This window comes from Equus asinus, chromosome 11, assembly GCF_041296235.1.
Source record: "Equus asinus isolate D_3611 breed Donkey chromosome 11, EquAss-T2T_v2, whole genome shotgun sequence".
Classification (NCBI taxonomy): Eukaryota; Metazoa; Chordata; class Mammalia; order Perissodactyla; family Equidae; genus Equus; species Equus asinus.
The window spans coordinates 32,871,183-32,890,733 of record NC_091800.1 but is presented as its reverse complement, the minus strand read 5'-3'; the positions used below and the strand labels follow the sequence as shown (position 1 = coordinate 32,890,733).

Here is a 19,551-nt window from a genome sequence, read left to right as displayed (position 1 = left end):
GACCCTTCATGCTGTTTCCCATAGTGGCTGAATCAATTTACATTCCCAAAAACAGCATACAAGGCTTCCCTTTTCTCCATATCCTCATCAACACTTGTTATCTCTTATCTTCTTGATGATAGCCATTCTAACAGTTGTGAGGTGATATCTCATTGTGGTTTTGATTTGCATTTCCATGATTAGTGATGTTGAGCATTTTTCATGTACCTCTGGCCATTTGGATGTTTTCTTTGGAAAAATGTCTATTCAGTACTCTGCCCTTTTTTTTTTTTTCTCTTAGTAAGATTAGCCCTGAGCTAACATCTGTGCCAATATTCCTTCACTTTATGTGTGGGTAGCCACCACAGCATGGCTGATGAGTGGTGTAGGTCCACGTCTGGGATCCTAACCTGTGAACCTGGGCCACTGAAGCAGAGTGTGCCGAACTTAACCAGTACCTCATAGGGCCAGCCTCCCTCTGCCTATTTTTTTTTTTAAAGATTTTATTTTTTTCCTTTTTCTCCCCAAACGCCCCCAGTACATAGTTGTGTATTCTTAGTTGTGGGTCCTTCTAGTTGTGGCATGTGGGATGCTGCCTCAGCGTGGCTCAGTGAGCAGTGCCATGTCCGTGCCCAGGATTCGAACCAATGAAACACTGGGCCACCTGCAGCAGAGCGCGTGAACTTAACCACTCGGCCACGGGGCTAGCCTCATCCCTCTGCCTATTTTTAAATTGAATTGCTCATGTTTTGTTATTGAGTTGTATGAGTTCTTTAAATATTTTGGATGTTAATGCCTTATCCAATATATGGTTTGCAAACATTTTCTCCCATTTTGTAGGTTGGCTATTCACTTTGTTAATTGTTTCTTTTTCTGTGCAGAAGCTTTTTAGTTTAACGTAGTTCCACTTGTTGATTTTGCTTTTGTTGCTTGTGCTTTTGGTATTATACCCAAAAATGTCATTGCCAAGACCAATGTTAAGCAGCGTCTCCCCTACGTTTTCTTCTAGAAATTTTATGGTATCTGATCTTATGTTTAGGTCTTTAATCCCTTTTTAGTTAATTTTTGTGAGTGGGATAAGCACATTTCCTGATTTCAAACTATACTACAAAGCTATAGTAATTAAAACAGTATGGTACTGGCATAAAAATAGACACATAGGTCAATGGAACATAATAAAGAACCCAGAAATAAACCCCCCCTTATGCAGTCAACTAATATTTGACAAGGGAGCCAAGAACACTTAGTGAGGAAAGGATAGTCTCTTCAACAAGTGGTGCTGGGAAAACTGGATAACTGCATGCAGAAAAATGAATGAGACTCCTAGGTTACAAAGATCTTACACTAGGCTGTGCCTTGCCTTTCTCCAAACCTTCTGAGTCTCTTGACAAGCACTACAGTCGGTTGGTTCCAGGTCCCCATTCTTTTACTTCTCTTGAACATTAACAAACAGAGCCAGTAGATGCCAACAAGGGAAAAAGTAAGGACCTGAGTTCCTAGAAAATCAGGAACTAACTATATCAAGAATCCTTGACATGCAGAGACCTCAAGTATTATATTATATGGTAACTTTTTTTTAAAGATTTTATTTTTTCCTTTTTCTCCCCAAAGCCCCCTGGTATACAGTTGTGTATTTTTAGTTGTGGGTCCTTCTAGCTGTGGTGTGTGGGATGCCGCCTCAGCATGGCCTGACGAGAGGTGCCACGTCTGCGACCAGGATCTGAACCAACAAAACCCTGGACCGCCCAAGTGGAGTGCACAAACTTAACCACTCGGCCATGGGGCCGACCCCTATATATTATATAGCAACTTTAAGGCTGATTCCAGCTATAATTCAAAACTTCATGGCAATAAATGTGCACAAGTCTGATTAATTTAGATTGCATTTTGAAATAAAATATGACATAATCATATCTTTCTTTTTTTTTTTTTTAGGAAGATTACCCCTGAGCTAACATCTGCTGCCAATCCTCCTCTTTTTTGCTGAGGAAGACTGGCCCTGAGCTAACATCCGTGCCCATCTTCCTCTACTTTGTATGTGCGACACCTACCACAGCATGGCTTGCCACGCGGTGCCATGTCCACACCTGGGATCCGAACCGGAAAACCCTGGGTTGCCAAAGGGGAACGTGTGCACTTAACCGCTGCACCACCATGCCAGCCCCCTGATCATATCTTGAAATTAGTACTACAATATTATTCAAAATGATTCAAATTTAGAGATTATTTTATTGTTCCTCAAACATTCATTAACTCATATTCCATGAGTACACAAAACAGAGGTAGTATTTGAGAAAGTACATCTTATTATTACCTTGATACATTTAATACCATAACTGTAAATTTAAATATAAGAACCATTTGATATTTATTGAATTAGCTCAATGCTCTGATTGAGATTATTGTATCTGAACTGAAATAGGCAAAATACAATATCAAAAATACAAATAGTATAAATACCAAATATAAGACTAAAAATACAAGAATAATGTACTACTAAAAATAATGCTATATGTTTTAATATATAAAACAAATATGATCACTGGAGGTTTTCTTGAGTTTTTTTTTTAACTAAAAACAGTTTTTCAATTTCCTTTCTCAACTGTGTAAGATGCCTTTGCTTCAAGTCCGGGCCCCTCTTTCTTCAGAGTTCTTAGTGAGGGGTGCGTGCTTACTTAGTAAGTCAGTCTTAGCAATTCCAGACTCGGGGTCCTAAAGCGCATCAGAACTAGATTGGAGGACCAAACAAATCTCGAGCAGAACAAGAGTGGTTTTACTTTCCAAGTCCTAAGTTTGAGACGATGTACGCATCGAAAAAATGGTGTAGATTTCATCATAGTGCTATTCAGGAGGCAAGAGGGTGTCCCAGAAAGCGCCCTGAGTGAAGAGACAGGAAACACAGTTCTAATTCCAGTTTTATTAATAACTAGCAGCATGACCCTTGGTATCTTATTTAAAGTTCTTTGGGTTTAAATAAGAAAATTGCTCTCTAATATTCTATGATTCTAACCAAAAAAAAAAAAAATCAAGAATCATGTAGTGATCAAGAACAATATATCGAAATTCAAGCCATTTAAGGATTATTTAAAAAATAGAAATTTTAGTGATGTATCTCAGATTGTTAAGATCCAGGATACACACAGTTCTATTTTACAGTAACACTTCCAGTCTGAAACGTTTTTTCAGGTCTGTTCAAGGCACTCTGATTGGTGTTAGGAGGGACACAAAGACAAAGCAGCCCCATCCCTCCCGCTCTCACAAAGCTTACCAGTTCGTAGGTCTTCCCTCTCCTCAAGCACCCTGCCCCTGCTGCTCCTTTTCCTTCAGCAGAAAACCTTTCATCCTAGTTGGAAGAAAGAATTAAGGTTAGAGGCATAGCCTACCTGAAGTCGAAAGCCACACCTAGAGACTCATCTCCATCGATATGACCCTCCCTTTCTTCTTCTGGGTTTCTTCTCTCTAACAGCTTTTTGGCTGAGCCTAGTAAAGTGTTTAAGACTCACAGCAACCAACACCACAATCCAGGTATTCTCTTCCTCCCTAAGTACTGCCCGTTCCCTTCCAAAGAATAGCCCACGCTTTCTGTTTCCACTTTGTCACATCTTACCATGTGAAGGAAGATAAATTACTGCTGACGTTGTGTCAGCTGTCCTGTTGGATGTCCCACATTCTGGATTTGGCTGATTGTTTCTTCATAGTGTTTTTAATTTGTCCTTCTGTCTGCGGTCTTTCCTGTAAACTGGAATTTTGTTCTAATGGCTTAATGAGATTCAGGTTCAACATTTCCGGCAACATTATTTTTATAAAAACATAAATTCTGGGGGCTGGCCCCGTGGCCGAGTGGTTAAGTTTGCATGCTCCGCTGCAGGCGGCCCAGTTTCATTGGTTCGAATCCTGGGCATGGACATGGCACAGCATCAAACCACGCTGAGGCAGCATCCCACATGCCACAACTAGAAGGACCCACAATGAAGAATATACAACTATGTGCCGGGAGGCTTTGGGGAGAAAAAGGAAAAAAATAAAATCTTTAAAAAAAAAGCATAAATTTTTTTTTGAGGAAGCTTAGCCCTGAGCTAATATCCACCACCACTCATCTTTTTGCTGAGGAAGCTTGGCCCTGAGTTAACATCTGTGCATATCTTCCTCTATTTTATATGTGGGATGCCGCCACAGCATGGCTTGATAAGCAGTGTGTGGGACCGCACCCAAGACCCAAACGGCGAACCCCAGGTCTCCAAAGCAGTGTGTGAATTTAACTGCTAAGCCACTGAACTGGCCCCAACATAAACTTTTTTTGTCGTCATGTTACAAGAAGGGCTGTGAGGCTTGAATTTGACTGTTTTCTTTTAGAGCCGCATGTAGCATGTGGCTAACTAAAGCTTCATCTCACTCATTCTAATCTACTCTTACCAGGCTTCTGCCCCTAAGCTATGTTCAGATTGAAACTTCTTTGCAAAATATCACCAATGACCTTCTAACTGCCAAATCAAATTTCTGTAATGTGACTTGGTTGGCCATACCCTGCAAATGACACAGGGAAGATGTGTTACTGAGTTGATTACTGTCGTGGGAAGACTGGGGTTCAATCCAGCAGGGGACCCTTTGAGGATCCATATAGGATGCATTTTAGAATTGTCCCTTCCTTAAAGTTGGGATGCTGAGGCAGGTACCTACCAATTCCCATCCTCCATTGCTTAAGGACTGCTTTGGGGACACTAACTTCCCCTTGAACTCCTGTGCTGTGGTTGCCGGAGCATTGCCCAAGAGAATGATCCTTCAGAGAAAGTCCTGAGGCAGAAAAACAAAGTGGCCTGTTACCATGGTCTAGGGGTGTCCACCATAGATGCAGCTGAAGTCCCAAGTTGGCCAAGCGTGTGACGTGGAACACCACATGCATCTACTAGTGTCTCCAAATCTGATCTGACTCCTATATTCTCCAACTCATTGAATGACAGCATATCCATTTAGTCAACTGTGACAGAGACTGCCAATTGCCCCAGTTCATTCTCCTCCTTTTCCTCATAGTAATAGCGAGAGCTGTTGGGGTGCGGGATGAGTGAGAGGGCTAAGCTGGTAGGTTCCCAGAGGAGAAGAGGGGATTGGAAAAGAGTTTAAGCATTTAGGGAGAGAACCCTGACACTCCGGAGGCTTAATTTCTGCCATTGCTAGGAAAACTTGGACTGAGATAGGACTTAATGGCAAGGATGCGACAAGTGTTCCTGTGTGTGTGTGTTAAAGGCACGTGGAGGTGCATTTTTTTGTGAAAAATCATTGTTCAGCATTACATGGAATTTAACTTTTGGCTGTGAATTATTTATGGAAGGAGGATTGGGGAGATTTGAAATGACCATCATAGCAATGAAGCCTGCATGGTGTTGTGAATTGTTTGCGTTTGAATACAGGAGTCCTGGATGTGTCTATATTAAAATATATTAGCTTACTAATCTATTTAGTAATAGAATCCCCTGAGATTTAGCTGGACACATAGCTATCCATCTAATGACACTGTTTCCCAGTCAACCTCGCAGCTGGATGTAGTGCTATGCTTAGGTTCTCCCCCACAGAAAATGACAAAAGATCAGGGCCAACACAACAGATTGGACTTATATATAAGAAACTTATCTTATTAAAAAAACTATAGGGTCTCTGTATATACAACCACACCTAGACCCTAACTAGCATATAAAGTGAGAGGAAACCATTGCCCTGTGATATCTTCTCTGCACAAAGAAAGCCATAAGGACATCGAGATTCTGGATCATGCTGTGCCTCGAAGTGAGAGCCATTTGCTAGATTTTGCTAGCGATTTGCTAGTTTCCCCAGAATTAAGGAACAGTTTGACCCCCATATTCCTGATTAAGATATGGCTGTCCCAAAGAGCTAAAATTGCCTTGGAGGTGAGAATATAAAAGGTTGATTCCACTGAAAAGAGGTAATGCCCACAGACTAGGATGGTTTCTGAGAAAATATGTGTCAAAAATGGATAGAATGCTATGCAACAATGCCTGTCCCTGTACTCCCAGTGTCTTGGAATATGTTTAGTCCACAAGGTTAAAGAACTGAGGAACAGGAGCTGATGGAATAGATCCAGGTGACAAAATGGCCCAAAGTCAAGGAGAGGCCACCAAACCTATTGTCTATCTGGTTATCCTAAGACTTGGCATTTTCTGTGAATATTTTTTTTTATTCTTCAATTAAGAAAACAGCTGGTTTGTATATATTTAACCATCTTGATGGTTCTAAAAACAGCTTATCAATTAATTCTTTTAGGATTGCTAGTCATATTTTCTATAAATAATTTTGTCTCCTAATACTTTCATATTTGCTATAATGAATATTATTCTAAAGTTAGTTGTAATGATGAGAAGGTGCTCAAGTTTTTAGGAACACATGGGAGAGATCTGATGAGGATAGAGGCAACATAAAACAGCTAAGAAGCACCCAACATAAAACGATTCCAAGAGTTCAAATCTAAAGCACGTCACTGTCTACATTCTGGTTATCACACTTTAGGATTTCAAAGACAAGTAAACTTTTTAAAGTTTAGGGACTGACCTAGAGCTGCAAACTTTTTATATTTCCAATGTATGAACATTAAAACAAATGAAATAACTTTAGTTTACATCACATTTTATATTTTTTCCTCATTTCAGTACAAATTGGTAAAAATGACATCAGGCAAAGCACTGGTTCCTAGTTTAATGAGCAGTGAGTAGCAAATTGATTCTATTTTTTTATTAAATTTTAAATAGATTCTTTATGGGTAGATGCCTGTTTCCAACCTCCTGTTTACCTGCTCTTTATGAGAAGAAGAACTCTTGCTACTTAGATACATGTCGAATAAACAGCTATGGTGGCGGCAGTTTGAAACATCAGGAACCTATATTTTGCTTTAAATTCTAATATATACACAGCCTTCCTAGACAATACTCATATCACATATATGTACAACACTTCAAGTTGAAAAACTTTCATATACATTAGCTCATTTGATTCATTTCTTTAAATCACTTACATTTACTCATTTTTGTGTTACTCATCACAAAAAAATTTGAATTTCAGCAATGTCAGCTCCTTTTTGTAGAAGTATTCTTGGGACTCTGTCACAAGTGTTCTTACCCAAGGTGTGTGGATGAACTTCAAAAGTGTCATAATACCCTTGAAATTGTGAAAACAGGAGCATGTACATTTTTCTGGGGAATGGGTCAAAAGCTTTCATCAGATTCTCACTAAGAGCCAGGTACAAAACAGAAAAAACACTGCTCAACTAGAGGAGCTCGAAGGGAACTAGAACTTAAATTTAATTCTAAACGCAAATTAAACAAATCATTTGCTAAATTAGTCTTTTATTTTATTCTTTTAAAAACACCAATGCTACTTATTCTTTGAATTTTAAAAGTATTTGAAATAATTTGGGTTCTCTGAGCTTTCCAGACTACAGGCACACAGATACAAAAAATAAGATGGTTCTAACCCTTAAAAATAGTAGTCCTGTAATCAACATTGTACTGAGCATTTGCTAAATGATGTGCTAATTAATTGTAAAACTGTGACAAAGGTACTTTCCTGTCAAGAAGGGGTTTCAACACTGCTGGTTGTGTCACTCACTGGGTAAATAAGGCTTTCATACATTTAGCAGAAACACTAAATTAAGAGGTCAGAAGGCCTGGGTTCTACTGCCAGTTTTATTTGTAACTAACCATGTACAAAACATTTATCTATAAAATAATGGTTAACACCTATTCCCTAATTGACAAATATTCATGAAACCAAAACTTCCCAAGAAAACCTTTTTGTAACCCAAGATATGACTATTAATTAGCTTGTACCTAACTTTAAGGTTGAGAAGAGCAAATAAGAGAATTCGTCTATTATCAATTGGTTGCATATCTTAATTCTGCCAATGGATAATTTGGTCAAGATAAGCACTGTCCTATTTCAACCTTACAAAAGAAAAAGCTATCAACAAGAAGTTACTGGTAAAGAAAAGTTGGCCAAAAAACAACACTATTAAGAAACAGCTTTCTATGTTAAGAGCAGTACCTATAATGTCCCTGATATCAAATGGGACAAGTTAGCCTTTGCCCACTACAGCATGTCTGCTATTTGAAGGAACACATATGCTACGGCAAGAATCTTATTTCACCAGAAATAATGTTAAACAGGAAAGTCTTGTGAACTCTTCAAGTGGCCAATCAAAATGGCTAAGAAAACTTTGTGTGTTTGGCTTTTTAAAATCTTTTTCTCTCTCCCTCTCTCTCTTTTCTCATTCAAAATTCGGTTCCCCATCCAGAAGCACACTCCTAAGTACTCTGCCAGGATGTAAGAAATGTCAGCATTTGGTCACTAGAGAATAAACATGGAAGAGGAATTAGCATGTTACTAAACAAAGATTTCAAGAAGATAATTCCAAGTGGGTACAGGAAAACATACAGACCATAAGCATCTGTATACGTACACCATTTTTCATGTATATGGATCGTGACAACCATATGTATTAACAGACCCTCAGAAGGTAAGCACCTATATGTTCTTGTATTTAACAATGTCAATTTTGTGTGATTTAGTCTCTATTTCTGGACTTTCCCTTACACTATGGTGATACAAACAAAACAAAACAATCCAAAAAAGACCCAAGCATGGTTCACAGAGAACTACAGAGCAATACAAATACAAATACTGTGATAAAAAAAACATGTATGCCACTGCTTAGGGAAATATTTTAGAGGAAACATACTTTCACTACTGGCCCCAAATGCCATCATCCACTGTTGTTTAACTGTCCACTTTTAATACAAAAATAACTTCAAGCTGATAATCATTTCCAGTGACTTACAAATCTGACAGAATACTTCAATGCTACACAAAACAGTTTTATATACAGCTTAAAGTTTTAAAGTTTTCTGGTGGCACTTGATTTTATAGTTGATGGACACAATAACTAGGGATCTCAATAAAATACTGTTTTTAGTTTATACATATTTTCGAAACCAATATTACCTGACAAAACAGTAAAGAATAAATCACTTCCTGCTGAAGAATCCTCTGAGACAAACACCAAACCTATACAGCCAAAATACTTTAGGAAAGCATATAAACTTTTAAGACAAGGCATGACCAATGGATAAAAATTTACATTACCCAATCATATGTCCAGGGAAAAAAAGGACTGTTCCTCTGATTCAACGAAGCATGTATCAGGTATAGATGAAAAATAGGAACTTACAAAGGACTTACCTAGTGTGTTTGGTTTAGAAGGGTGTTTAAATAATTGGTGACACTACTAGAATGGATGTTAAGATAGAAAAATGGTCACATTTAGCAAAAACACATTTTATATTGCAAAATTAAAAGTGAAATTTCTTTTAAAACAGTGGAATCCTGATTTTTTTTTTCCTTTCTGAGAGCTCTTAAGACCATTCTTCATGTTACCCAAATGAATCACTATTTTATGAACTTAATATATACATGTCCAATTTTTTTCTTTGCAAAAGGGAAAAAAAACCAAACCAAATTTTAACAAACTATACGAACTTAGAATATTAAAAACTGACTAATTTAAAATTTGGGGAATCCGCTACTTTTGTTATTTTGAAGGAAAACATAAACTTTCAAAACGGTACCAACAATTTCTAGTCCAATTTTCTATTATAAAAATTAAGAAGTTAAATTCTTTGTGGCACTAAGTAGAATTAAAAAGTTAACAGAAGACTAAATTAGATAATCAAAATATAAACTAGCATAACGAATCAAAACAAAACACTCCACTGGTGCAATGAATACCTGAACAATGAAAAAAACCACCAACCATTCTAATGAATTATATAGCTCACTTTTTGCATATTTCAATCTTGACTTTTAGCACAGTAAATTATTATACAGATTGATTTTGTGGACTGTTTAAGTTTTGTAACATTATGTGAGTAATTCAAACATTACCCTTTCTAAACCAAATCTGCGGTCCTAATCACCTTTTTTTTTTTTCCAAGAAAAAGGAGAGAATATCTTTTTAAGATACATTCCATAGCAGTAGAAATATCTTAGTGTTTCAAAATATTTACAAAGAACCCTGCTGATCCTGTGCATTTCGCTGAGGGGCTACCTGCACCCAGACTTCATCATCAGAAAAAGAACTTGAACTTCCTGACTCAGAGTCCAGCTCACTGAATCCGTCTAAGTCCCATTCAGTGCTAGACTCACTGCGTGCATCATCTTCCTCAGTGATGAAACTCTGACCCGGCTCAAGGCAGGAAGGATAAACACGAGCACAGAGGCAAATAAAGCCAGAGTCAAACTGCAAAAGACCTAACATGGTACCTATATTAATCCACTGGTCTTCCCTAGTATCATATTCATACACAGTCACCCGGTTTTTTTTCCATTGTGGGGTGGTAGAAGTGATGAGGAGCAATTTTTGGCCGTGATTGACAATCTGGTAGTTATGGGTCTCTGAGTCCAAGGGAATGTTACTAATCCGCCTCCATTCTCCCCTGGCTGGGTTATAGACCTTCATGACCGGGATGTCACAGATACAATAGATCTCATCATTGAAGACACAGGCTTCCTGAAAGTCGCTTCGTTTAAGAGATGCACAGTTCAGCCACATATTGTGGCTAGGATCATAGCACAGCATGCGTTTACTGTTCACAGCATAAAGATAGTTCTGAACCACTATTAGTTCAAAGGAATAGAAGGAATGGGGTACAGGAGCCACCAGTGCCCACTGGTTCCTCTGAACGCTGTAGCATTCCACTTCCTTCAATTTAACTCCTGTAACAGGGTCTCGCCCACCCAAAATGTAAATGTAGCCATTGAGGTATGCCACATCCATGCCCTCACGGCAGAGCAAGCGGTCCGCAAGTTGCTGCCAACTATTCTGGGCTGGCTTATACACCCAGAGGTCCTTCCTGGGCTGGGCAGCTAGATAGATGTCATGGTCTGGAGAGACACAGACAGCTGAGGAGGTGACAGTCTTAGTGTGAGCCAAGCTGGTCAATGGTGATGGCATTGTGTAAATGTCCCCCGAGTATGGGTCATAGCACAGAAAGGGATCTCGGGGATGTCCAAAGAAGATCACCATCTCCTTGGCACACACACCCAGCCTCTGGGGTGGATTTTCTGCTGTGGACACAACAGAGCCGCTGCTGCTCTCTGGCTTTGGCACCAGAGACTTGTACAACATGTCACCGTATCGCATCTGCAGGGCCGCTTCAATAAGGTCCAGACAGTACTTCTTCACAATGGGTTTGGTCAACAGCCCTTTCAGGTAATCTTGATCTTCATCAGTGAAGTGTGTCCAGCGGACACACTTGAACACTTCTGCAGCACCGGGACCCCGCTCCTTGGGAGCCGCCTCCAACCACTGTACGGCCACATGACACACTGTCCGCTCACTTTCGATGTCTAGACTATCCAGGCGCAGGACAGCCAGCAGCTGGGCCAAGGTCAGATCTGCCAGACTCTCCTCCCGAACTGAACCCATCCGGCTGAGCTGCTTGAAGTTGTGAGCTATAAAGGACTGGGCCTGTGACCGCAGCTTGTGATGGTCGAAGGCATCCGCAAACTTGAGGATGGCGGTGCAGTTGGCCAGATCTAGGCGGCGGGCTAGGAAGGAAGCACAGGCTTCCCGCACATATTCCAGCTGTAGCATGTCGGAGGCCGCGTAAAGGCGCTGCACGTTGGCCTCGCTGAGAGAAACGCGGCCCGTGTAGCAGTAGTCGACCAAGACCTCGAAGGACTCGGCATCCACATCGTGCATGGTTATGCTCGCCTGCTGGCTCTCGTACATGCCGCCGGTGAACATGCTCTTGAAGTAGGGACAGGCGGCAGCCAGCACGTTGCGGTTGCAGGAAAAAAGGCGGCCCGTGCCAGGCCCGCTGCCAGGTGTCACCACCTCGATGGTCACATCACACAGCAGCCGCGCGTCGTAGAAGGACTTGAGCTGTGCCAGCAGGGCTGCAGAATGGGCTGCGTCCTTTAGCTCCTCCGGGCCCGTGAAAAAAGCCGAAACCGAGGGCTTGGAAATCCTCTTGGGCCGCCTCCCACCGCGGGGACTGGCGAGGCGGCGAGAACGCGGAGCTTCTTCCCGGGACTGCATGGTGGAGATGGCGGCGGGGTGCCGACGGCGAGAACGGGTGCAAGGACCGGGCTTGGGCTCCTCCTCACCCTCCTCTGGCTGGCGCTAAGATCGCGGTCTGCCTGAACAGACGGTAGCAGGGGCCGCAATTACTCAACTCCGCCCTTCGCCGCGGTGCTGCTTCCCTTTATCGCGTAGACAGTGCCTGACTCACCCTGTTCCAGTTCCGCGCCCTTTCTCCGCCTCAGCTCGCCCTCGCAAGATCCGCTAGCTGAAACCGAGAGAGCCGCCACTGCCGCGCTGGCAATACCGGTAGGCGCCCCGGAGAACTACGGCTCCCAGCTTGCCTTTCGCGCCTCGAGGCATGCCGGTGCCCTCCAGACTCACGGGCATAGGCTGACGGACCGAAGCCGCTTTGCATGTCGGGAGTAGTAGTTTGAGTAATATCGCGAGGCTTCTTGGGGCGGCCTGCTTTAGCTAACGATTAAAAAGCGTTAATGCTCTTCAATTTGATGATTTAGAGCACCGGGTTTGGAGTCCAGAGTAGAAGCCCCGTTTTAGGATTCATTCATTGTGTGACTTCTCTCTGAGAGCTTTTCCCTCTTTGTAAAATGGAGATGATGGTATTCATAGGATTTTGTGAGGCTGTAATAATTTGAGCAGGACGTAGGACGCTTTAATAATTATGTGTTGATTAGAACAATAATTAATTGCTTACGCCGTACCTAGAATATATTCAGTCATTGCTAGCTTTTCTTTTAGAGTTTCTGAAAAATGAGACACCTCCTAATTTGAAACCATGAGCAATTTCTGCAAAGAAAAGCTCCAGCTCTTAATGTTGCTTCCTTTGAAAGGTTCTGAAGGGTATTGCAATATTCTCAATACTAAACTATATCCATAGATTCATTAGGATGTCTTTGACAAAGATGAGGTCCTAGAGAACAGCGTTTATAGATGGCGTCAAATGCAAATCAGGCTTATAAATAGGTGGGTTGGCCTCTCACCAGATGGACGCTTCATTTCCTGGGGAGCAAGATTATTTTCATAAGCTCTTTATGTGAGTGTTTTCAAGTTGCACCTTTCACTTCCTTGCCACAAATCAGTTGAAGATTCTGAGATTGTTTTTATTAAGGTGTTTTAATGAGAGTTTTAAATGAAAATATTTAAACAAATAAACCTTGTATCATACAAAAACACAAGATCCTCAGAGCTTGGTATTCATACATGCCGTGATGTTTCTTGAATTAATATAGTACAATCTATGTTTTATAAATGTTTTTGATAGATATTGATCAACATTGTCTGTTAGTTAAATCGTCAAAATCAAGTGCTTAGAGATTAAGTAAAAAAATAGAGAACTTTTATTTAAAAACCAGACTGCTCCTGCTACTAGTTTGCCATGGTTACCATAACTTAATGAATGACATCTTTAATATTACACAAATAGGTGGATAACTGATGATAGAATAACCCTCAGTCAAATTGTTTTTCTCTCTTTTCCTATTAGCTGAAGACGTCTATTGTAAAACCCTAAGATAGAGCCCTTAAACTAAGTCGGGCTCTGGACTCCTGTGTCTCCTCTGCACCTCTGTTGGCCTCCCTCACATACACCACAGAGAATTAAGTCACTAGTAATAGCAATTGCTTTCTCACCTGAACTAAACACCAGCTGGGGAAAAAGGAATTTAAAAAATGTTTTATATTGGTAAAATATATATACCATAAAAGTTACCATTTTAATGACTTTAAAGTGTATATTCCTTTGGGATTAAATACGTTCACATTTTTTGCAACCATCACCATCATCCATCTCCAAAACTCTTTTTATCTTGCAAAACTGAAATGTTGTACCCATTCACAATAACTCTCCTTTCCCCTGCCCCAAAACCCCTGGTAACCACCATTCTACTTTCTGTTTCTTTGAATTTGACTACTCTGGGTGTTTCATATAAGCTCAGTGATTGATTTTTAACTTCCTTATATCTGCCCTTACTTTGTTACTTGGTTTAGATTACCCTTCACAGAATTCAAAATATGTAGTATACACTGTGCCCTAAGGTCTAGAGTAGTGCGGTCACAGAGCTCTCTCAATGTTGCAAACATTTTGTATCTGTGCTGACTGATACGGTCACCAGAAGTCACCTGTAGCTCTTGAGTTCTTAAAATGTGGCTAGTGCAATTGAGGAACTGAATTTTAAAATTTAGAAACATAGCATTGGTATCAATGCAATTCAATGGAAAAAGAAAACTCTTTTCAACAAATGGTGTTGAACAACAGGATCACAATGTGAAAAAAAATTAACCTTGACTCCTACCTTATATCCTAAACAAAAGTTAATTCAAAAGAGATCTTAATATTAAATGTAAAGTGAAACTATAAAGCTTCTAAAAGAAAACATAGAAGATTATCTCTGTGACTTTGAAGTAGGCAAATATTTTTTAGGACACAGGAAACACTAACCTTAAGAAAATTGATAAAATGAACTTCAACAAGATCACAAGCTTTTGGCTGTAAAGCAGTACTACTCAAAAAGCAGTAGAAACAAAATAAAAAGGCAAGACATAGACTGGAAAAAAATAATCATAATATATACACCCAATGGCCAATAAATCTATGAAAAGCTGCTCAATGTCATTCATCACGAGATGAATGCAAATTAAATTCGCAATGAGAAAACTGCACACCCACTAGAATGGCTAAACTTTAAGATCTAGAATGCTAAATGTTGATGACAATAGGAAGCCTTTGGAACCCTCACATATTAATAATAGGAATATAAATTGGTATATCCACTTAAAAAACGTTTGGTAGTTTCTTTGAATGTTTTGTGTGTGTGTGTGTGTGTGTGTGTGAGGAAGATTCACCCTCAGCTAACATCCATTGCCAGTCCTCCTCTTTTTTTGCTTGAGGAAGGTTAGCCCTGAGCTAACATCTGTGCCAATCTTCCTCTACTTTGTATGTGAGATGTCTCCACAGCATGGCTGATGAGTGGAGTAGGTCCACCCCTGCGATCTGAACCCGCGAACCCCGGGCCGCCAAAGGGCAGTGCACAGAGCTTTAACCACTCGACCACAGGGCTGGCCGCTCTTTGAATGTTAGATGCCTAATAATTTCACTCCTAGGCATTTTCCCAAAGGAAATTAAAACGTCTGTCCACAAAAAACGTCAGTCCACAAAAAGACTTGTACAAGAATGTTCATAGTAGCTTTATTCACGATAGCCAAAAACTGGAAACAAGCCAAATGTGTATCAATAGGACAATGAAAAAATTTGTGGTATATTCATACAGTATAATACTACTCAGAAATAAAAAAGAAACAACTCTTGAACATGCAATATTGTAAATGTTTCAAAAATTTTATGTTGAACAAAAGAAGCCAGATATACAAGAGTACAGTAGTACGACCATTTATGTGCAGTTCCAGAACAGTGAAAATAAGCTTTGCTGAATAAAAATCATTATAGAGGCTGCCACTGTTGGAGAAAGGGGTTTGGCAGATTGCTGAATTGACTGGAAAGGAACGCAAGGAAATTTTCAAGAGTGAAGGAAATGTTTTCTTCTTGATTGGGCTGGTGATTACATGGGTGCATGCACTTGCCAAATTCAGTGAAGTGTCTCTTAAGATCTGTGCACTTAATTTACTTTAAATTATACCTCCTCTTAGGAGGAGCCACTTCTGCTGGCACTAAATAAAGTTGTAGAATTCTTTGCCAGGAAATTGTGATGATAGTTCAGTCATAAATAAAATAGGACTTGTCTCATCTAGAGGAGTATAGACCAACATCACGCCAAATCTCAGTAGAAGTGCCTGGCGCTCTATTCCACCTGGGACAAAGATGCCTTGGGGTAATCTCTGAGAATTTCAGCATACTGGGTCTTTCAAATTTGTAGAGTAGCTGAGTGCCCAACATTACATGCCAGTATACTTTTATTCTCAACATAACTTCATTAACAGCATTATTATTACCTAATTATCTGTGTTTCCTCAAGATTTCTTGTAATTTGCATAATCCTCTGCAATGGAATCCACATTCTTCTTGTCAGGAAGATAAAGAGCTGGTTTTGTCTGGTATTTAAGCCTCAGTCATCAACAAACCATCATTTTAGTTCTTTAAGAATCTTTAGGAGTTGAAGTTTAACTTCAACTCTGTTCATGAGCATTTCCAACAGCTCAGTCCACTTGGGCCCTTTCTTTCTGGGGAGGCCGAGGCGTCTCACTAGGACTGCCCCATTTCCATTTCTGAGTGACTCCAACATTTTTCTCTTGCAGATCAGATATCTTCTTTCCTGGGGCAGCCCCTCTCATCTTCCCCACTGAATATTCTCCTGATTGGTTTCTTGAAGCTCTGTTTCTGCAGATTGGTTTTCATGTATTTGAGTACTCTGCTTTCTGGAACACACTCATCCCAGTTTTTATTCCAACCACTATAATGTATAAGGTATTTCACTTGTTTGTCTTTTATCACAATCTTGACACACTTTGTTTCATAAAGAAGCCCACGACAGCAGAGCACCGGTTTGCCTTCTCAGAATTTTGTCTTCTGTGCGGTGTGTGATTCTCCAGTGCCTCCTCTTCCCACCCCATGTGAGTACCGCCCCTTACTCCCCACTACACCTAACTCAGGTCCTGCTTGCAGTCAGGGGCTGCCAGATTGTCATCCTGGGCCCCATCAGTATTGTTTTTTACTCTGATTTTTAAACAGAGTCTACAAACTGTTCACTCCTTTCTTTTTTTTTTTTCTTTTTTAAAGATTTTTTTATTTTTCCTTTTTCTCCCCAAAGCCCCCCAGTACATAGTTGTGTATTTTAGTTGTGGGTCCTTCTTGTTGTGACATGTGGGATGCTGCCTCAGCATGGCTTGATGAGCAGTGCCATGTCTGCACCCAGGATTCAAACTGGCGAAACCCTGGGCTGCAGAAGCGGAGTGCGTGAACTTAACCACTTGGCCACGGGGCCAGCCCCGAACATGCTTTATTTCTACATCCAAAATGACTCACACTGCTTTTAGTCATTGGCTGCCATGAAAGTTTCTATGGGTCTACTCTTGCTCAATTGGAGAGTGCCTAGTGAGTGAGCTGCCTGGGGCGTGACTTCTGTTCCACTTTAGGGGCAGCTAACTTGTTTCAAACCTGTCATATACTTTAAAAAATTTTTAGAGCCAGCTCTGATGGCCTAGTGGTTAAAGTTCTGTGTGCTGCACTTTGGTGGCCTACTCATTTGGGGCAAGGACCTATATCACTCATCTGTCAGTAGCCATACTGTGGCAGTGGCTCACATTGAATAACCAGAAAGACCTACAACTAGAATATACAACTATGTACTACGATTTTGGGGAGAAAAAAAAAGAGAGAGAGAAAGATTGACAACAGATGTTAGCTCAGGGCGAATCTTTCCCAGCAAAAAACAAAAACAAAAAGAATTTTTTAATTCATTATTTAAAAACTTTGAAGTATAGCTTGCATACAGAAAAGGGAACAAATCAAAATTGTAAATGCAATGAATTATCACAAAATGAGTACACTTGTGTAACATTCACTCAGGTCAAGAAATATAGTATTACCAGCATCCCAGAAGCCTCACCCCTCAACACATGTCCTCCTCTTGACAATTGCCCCAACATGACAGTTATATGCTTTTTAAAATAATTTAAAAAACTTTTTATTGACTGTCTCTAGAAGTTTGTTAATCCTGGGTCCCTTGACTCAATTTCAAATTCGACTTAAAAACTCCAAAGTTTATTTTTTAAATAAAGTTTGTTATTCCTTGATATTCTAAAAGTGTTGTGCATATGAAGCAACAAACTTTGGCTTTCCAGATTTTTTACAAGATTCCTGATTTCTCTTTGGCTTATCTGTTCATTTCTAACATTTTTCTGCTAACAGTTAAAAGATGTCCATTTTATCTTTGTAGTTTGAGAGACTAAGTCTGTCTGAATGAAGCAGGGATTATGAGTTTAATCAAATCTCATTGTATGGAAATAAAGTGTATAACAACTGAAAGTACTCATTAATTGAATAACGGATGTCCTAGGTCCTTGCTACTCCATGTGTCGTTTGTGGGTCAGCAGCATCCACCATCACCTGAGAGCTGGTTGGAAGTGCAGAATCACAGGCTGCAGACGTACTGAATCAAAATCTGCATTATGGCAAGATCTCCAAGTAATCTGTACACATACAGAGGTCTGAGAAATATACCATTGGAGGTTTCTGTAGGTTTATAGCTCCACTATTTGTTTCGACTTCTTTTTCTTCCAAATAAATTGAGTGCTGTAAGGAAAAGCCAGAGCTGGAGGATGAAGGAAGGGCAAAGACCTTGGCAGTGGTAGGAGGGTTACTGGACACATTAAGGAGGTGCCTCCCTTTGGCTAAAGAAGTGCTTTTCCCTTTTGTCCTCTTTCCCTCTTAAAGCCTTCCCTTCCTTGGCATGTGTAGAATGATGACACTGATCATCAAATGAATGAACGGTAACAAATCAATACTCCTTTCTCTTGCTTCCCCTCTTACAGTTTTTCACTTTCTTTTTTTGTTGTTGTTTAAAGATTGACACCTGAGCTAACAACTGTTGCCAATCTTCCTTTTTTTTCCTTCTTCTTCTTCTCCCCAAAGCCCCCCAGTACATAGTTGTATATCATAGCTGTAGGTCCTTCTGGTTGTGCTATGTGGGATGCCGCCTCAGCATGGCCTGATGAGCAGTGCCATGTTTGCACCGGCTTCTGAACTGGGAAACCCTGGGCAGCAGAGCAGAGTGCATGAACTTAACCACTTGGCGGTGGGACCAGCCCATTTTTTACTTTCTTAATGAATATTTGCAGAAATCATGTTTTCAAGTTTATGTATTTAGGGTTTTTTCTGAAAAAAAGGTAGAATTTGAAAAATTACATGTAGTCTCATAATTGACATAGTATAGCAAGTTAGAGTATCTACATTTTGCCTTGTTTCACACAATGTGTAATATTTACATTGCCTTGGATAAATGTTTGTGTTATAAAAAATGCCTGAAAACAAAATCAGTTTCTGTGTTTCTTTTACCCTCAAAGTCTCAACATGCTCTCAAATTAAATCAGATTTTCCAGAGACATATATTATTTTAGGGGGCAATGCCTACCCCTAGGGAAATAATAATATTGATTCAAATAGGATTAAATTACCTCTCAACTCAGACCAAGTGAGAGGAAAAACAAAGGAAAGCTTTCTTTAAAGAACACCAGCTAAAAAACGTAGAAAGAATGAAACAATAACATCACCATTTTGTAACTCCCAATGTAACAGCTGATTCAGGCAAAGTAAGAATCATTAACTGATGTTAAATCAGTGAGATGAAAGATCCTTGGGTGTATTAGCTACATATTTTGGTGAAACAAATCATCCCAACAATTAGTAGCTGAAAACAACAAACACTAATTCACTCAATTCTGAGGGTCAGGTATCCTGGAGCAGGTAGTGAAGTGCTCTGGCTCAAGGACTCTCCGGAAATTGTAGTGAAGCTGTTGGC

At 40.1% G+C, this 19,551-nt stretch overlaps 1 protein-coding gene, 1 non-coding gene and 1 pseudogene across 2 annotated transcripts; all 3 read right to left on the bottom strand.

The window, feature by feature from the left end:
• Window positions 1-2,186: 2,186 nt before the first annotated feature.
• Window positions 2,187-4,794, bottom strand: LOC106839856 (uncharacterized). Its single transcript, XR_011493003.1, has 4 exons — window positions 4,657-4,794; window positions 3,587-3,718; window positions 3,248-3,322; window positions 2,187-2,856 (listed from the first exon to the last, which is right to left on the bottom strand). It is a non-coding gene; the product is annotated as an uncharacterized protein (transcript).
• Window positions 4,795-6,667: 1,873 nt separating this feature from the next.
• KBTBD7 (kelch repeat and BTB domain containing 7) lies at window positions 6,668-12,385 on the bottom strand. Its single transcript, XM_070480856.1, has one exon. The coding sequence runs from the start codon at window positions 12,077-12,079 to the stop codon at window positions 10,040-10,042; it is 2,040 nt and encodes a 679-aa protein (XP_070336957.1). The 5' UTR covers window positions 12,080-12,385; the 3' UTR covers window positions 6,668-10,039.
• Window positions 12,386-15,734: 3,349 nt separating this feature from the next.
• On the bottom strand, window positions 15,735-16,645 carry LOC106839866 (mortality factor 4-like protein 1 pseudogene; annotated as a pseudogene).
• Window positions 16,646-19,551: the final 2,906 nt, after the last annotated feature.

Excerpts from the sequence above, each read along its gene's own strand:
- KBTBD7 (XM_070480856.1), bottom strand. The coding sequence starts at position 12,079 with ATGCAGTCCCGGGAAGAAGCTCCGCGTTCTCGCCGCCTCGCCAGTCCC.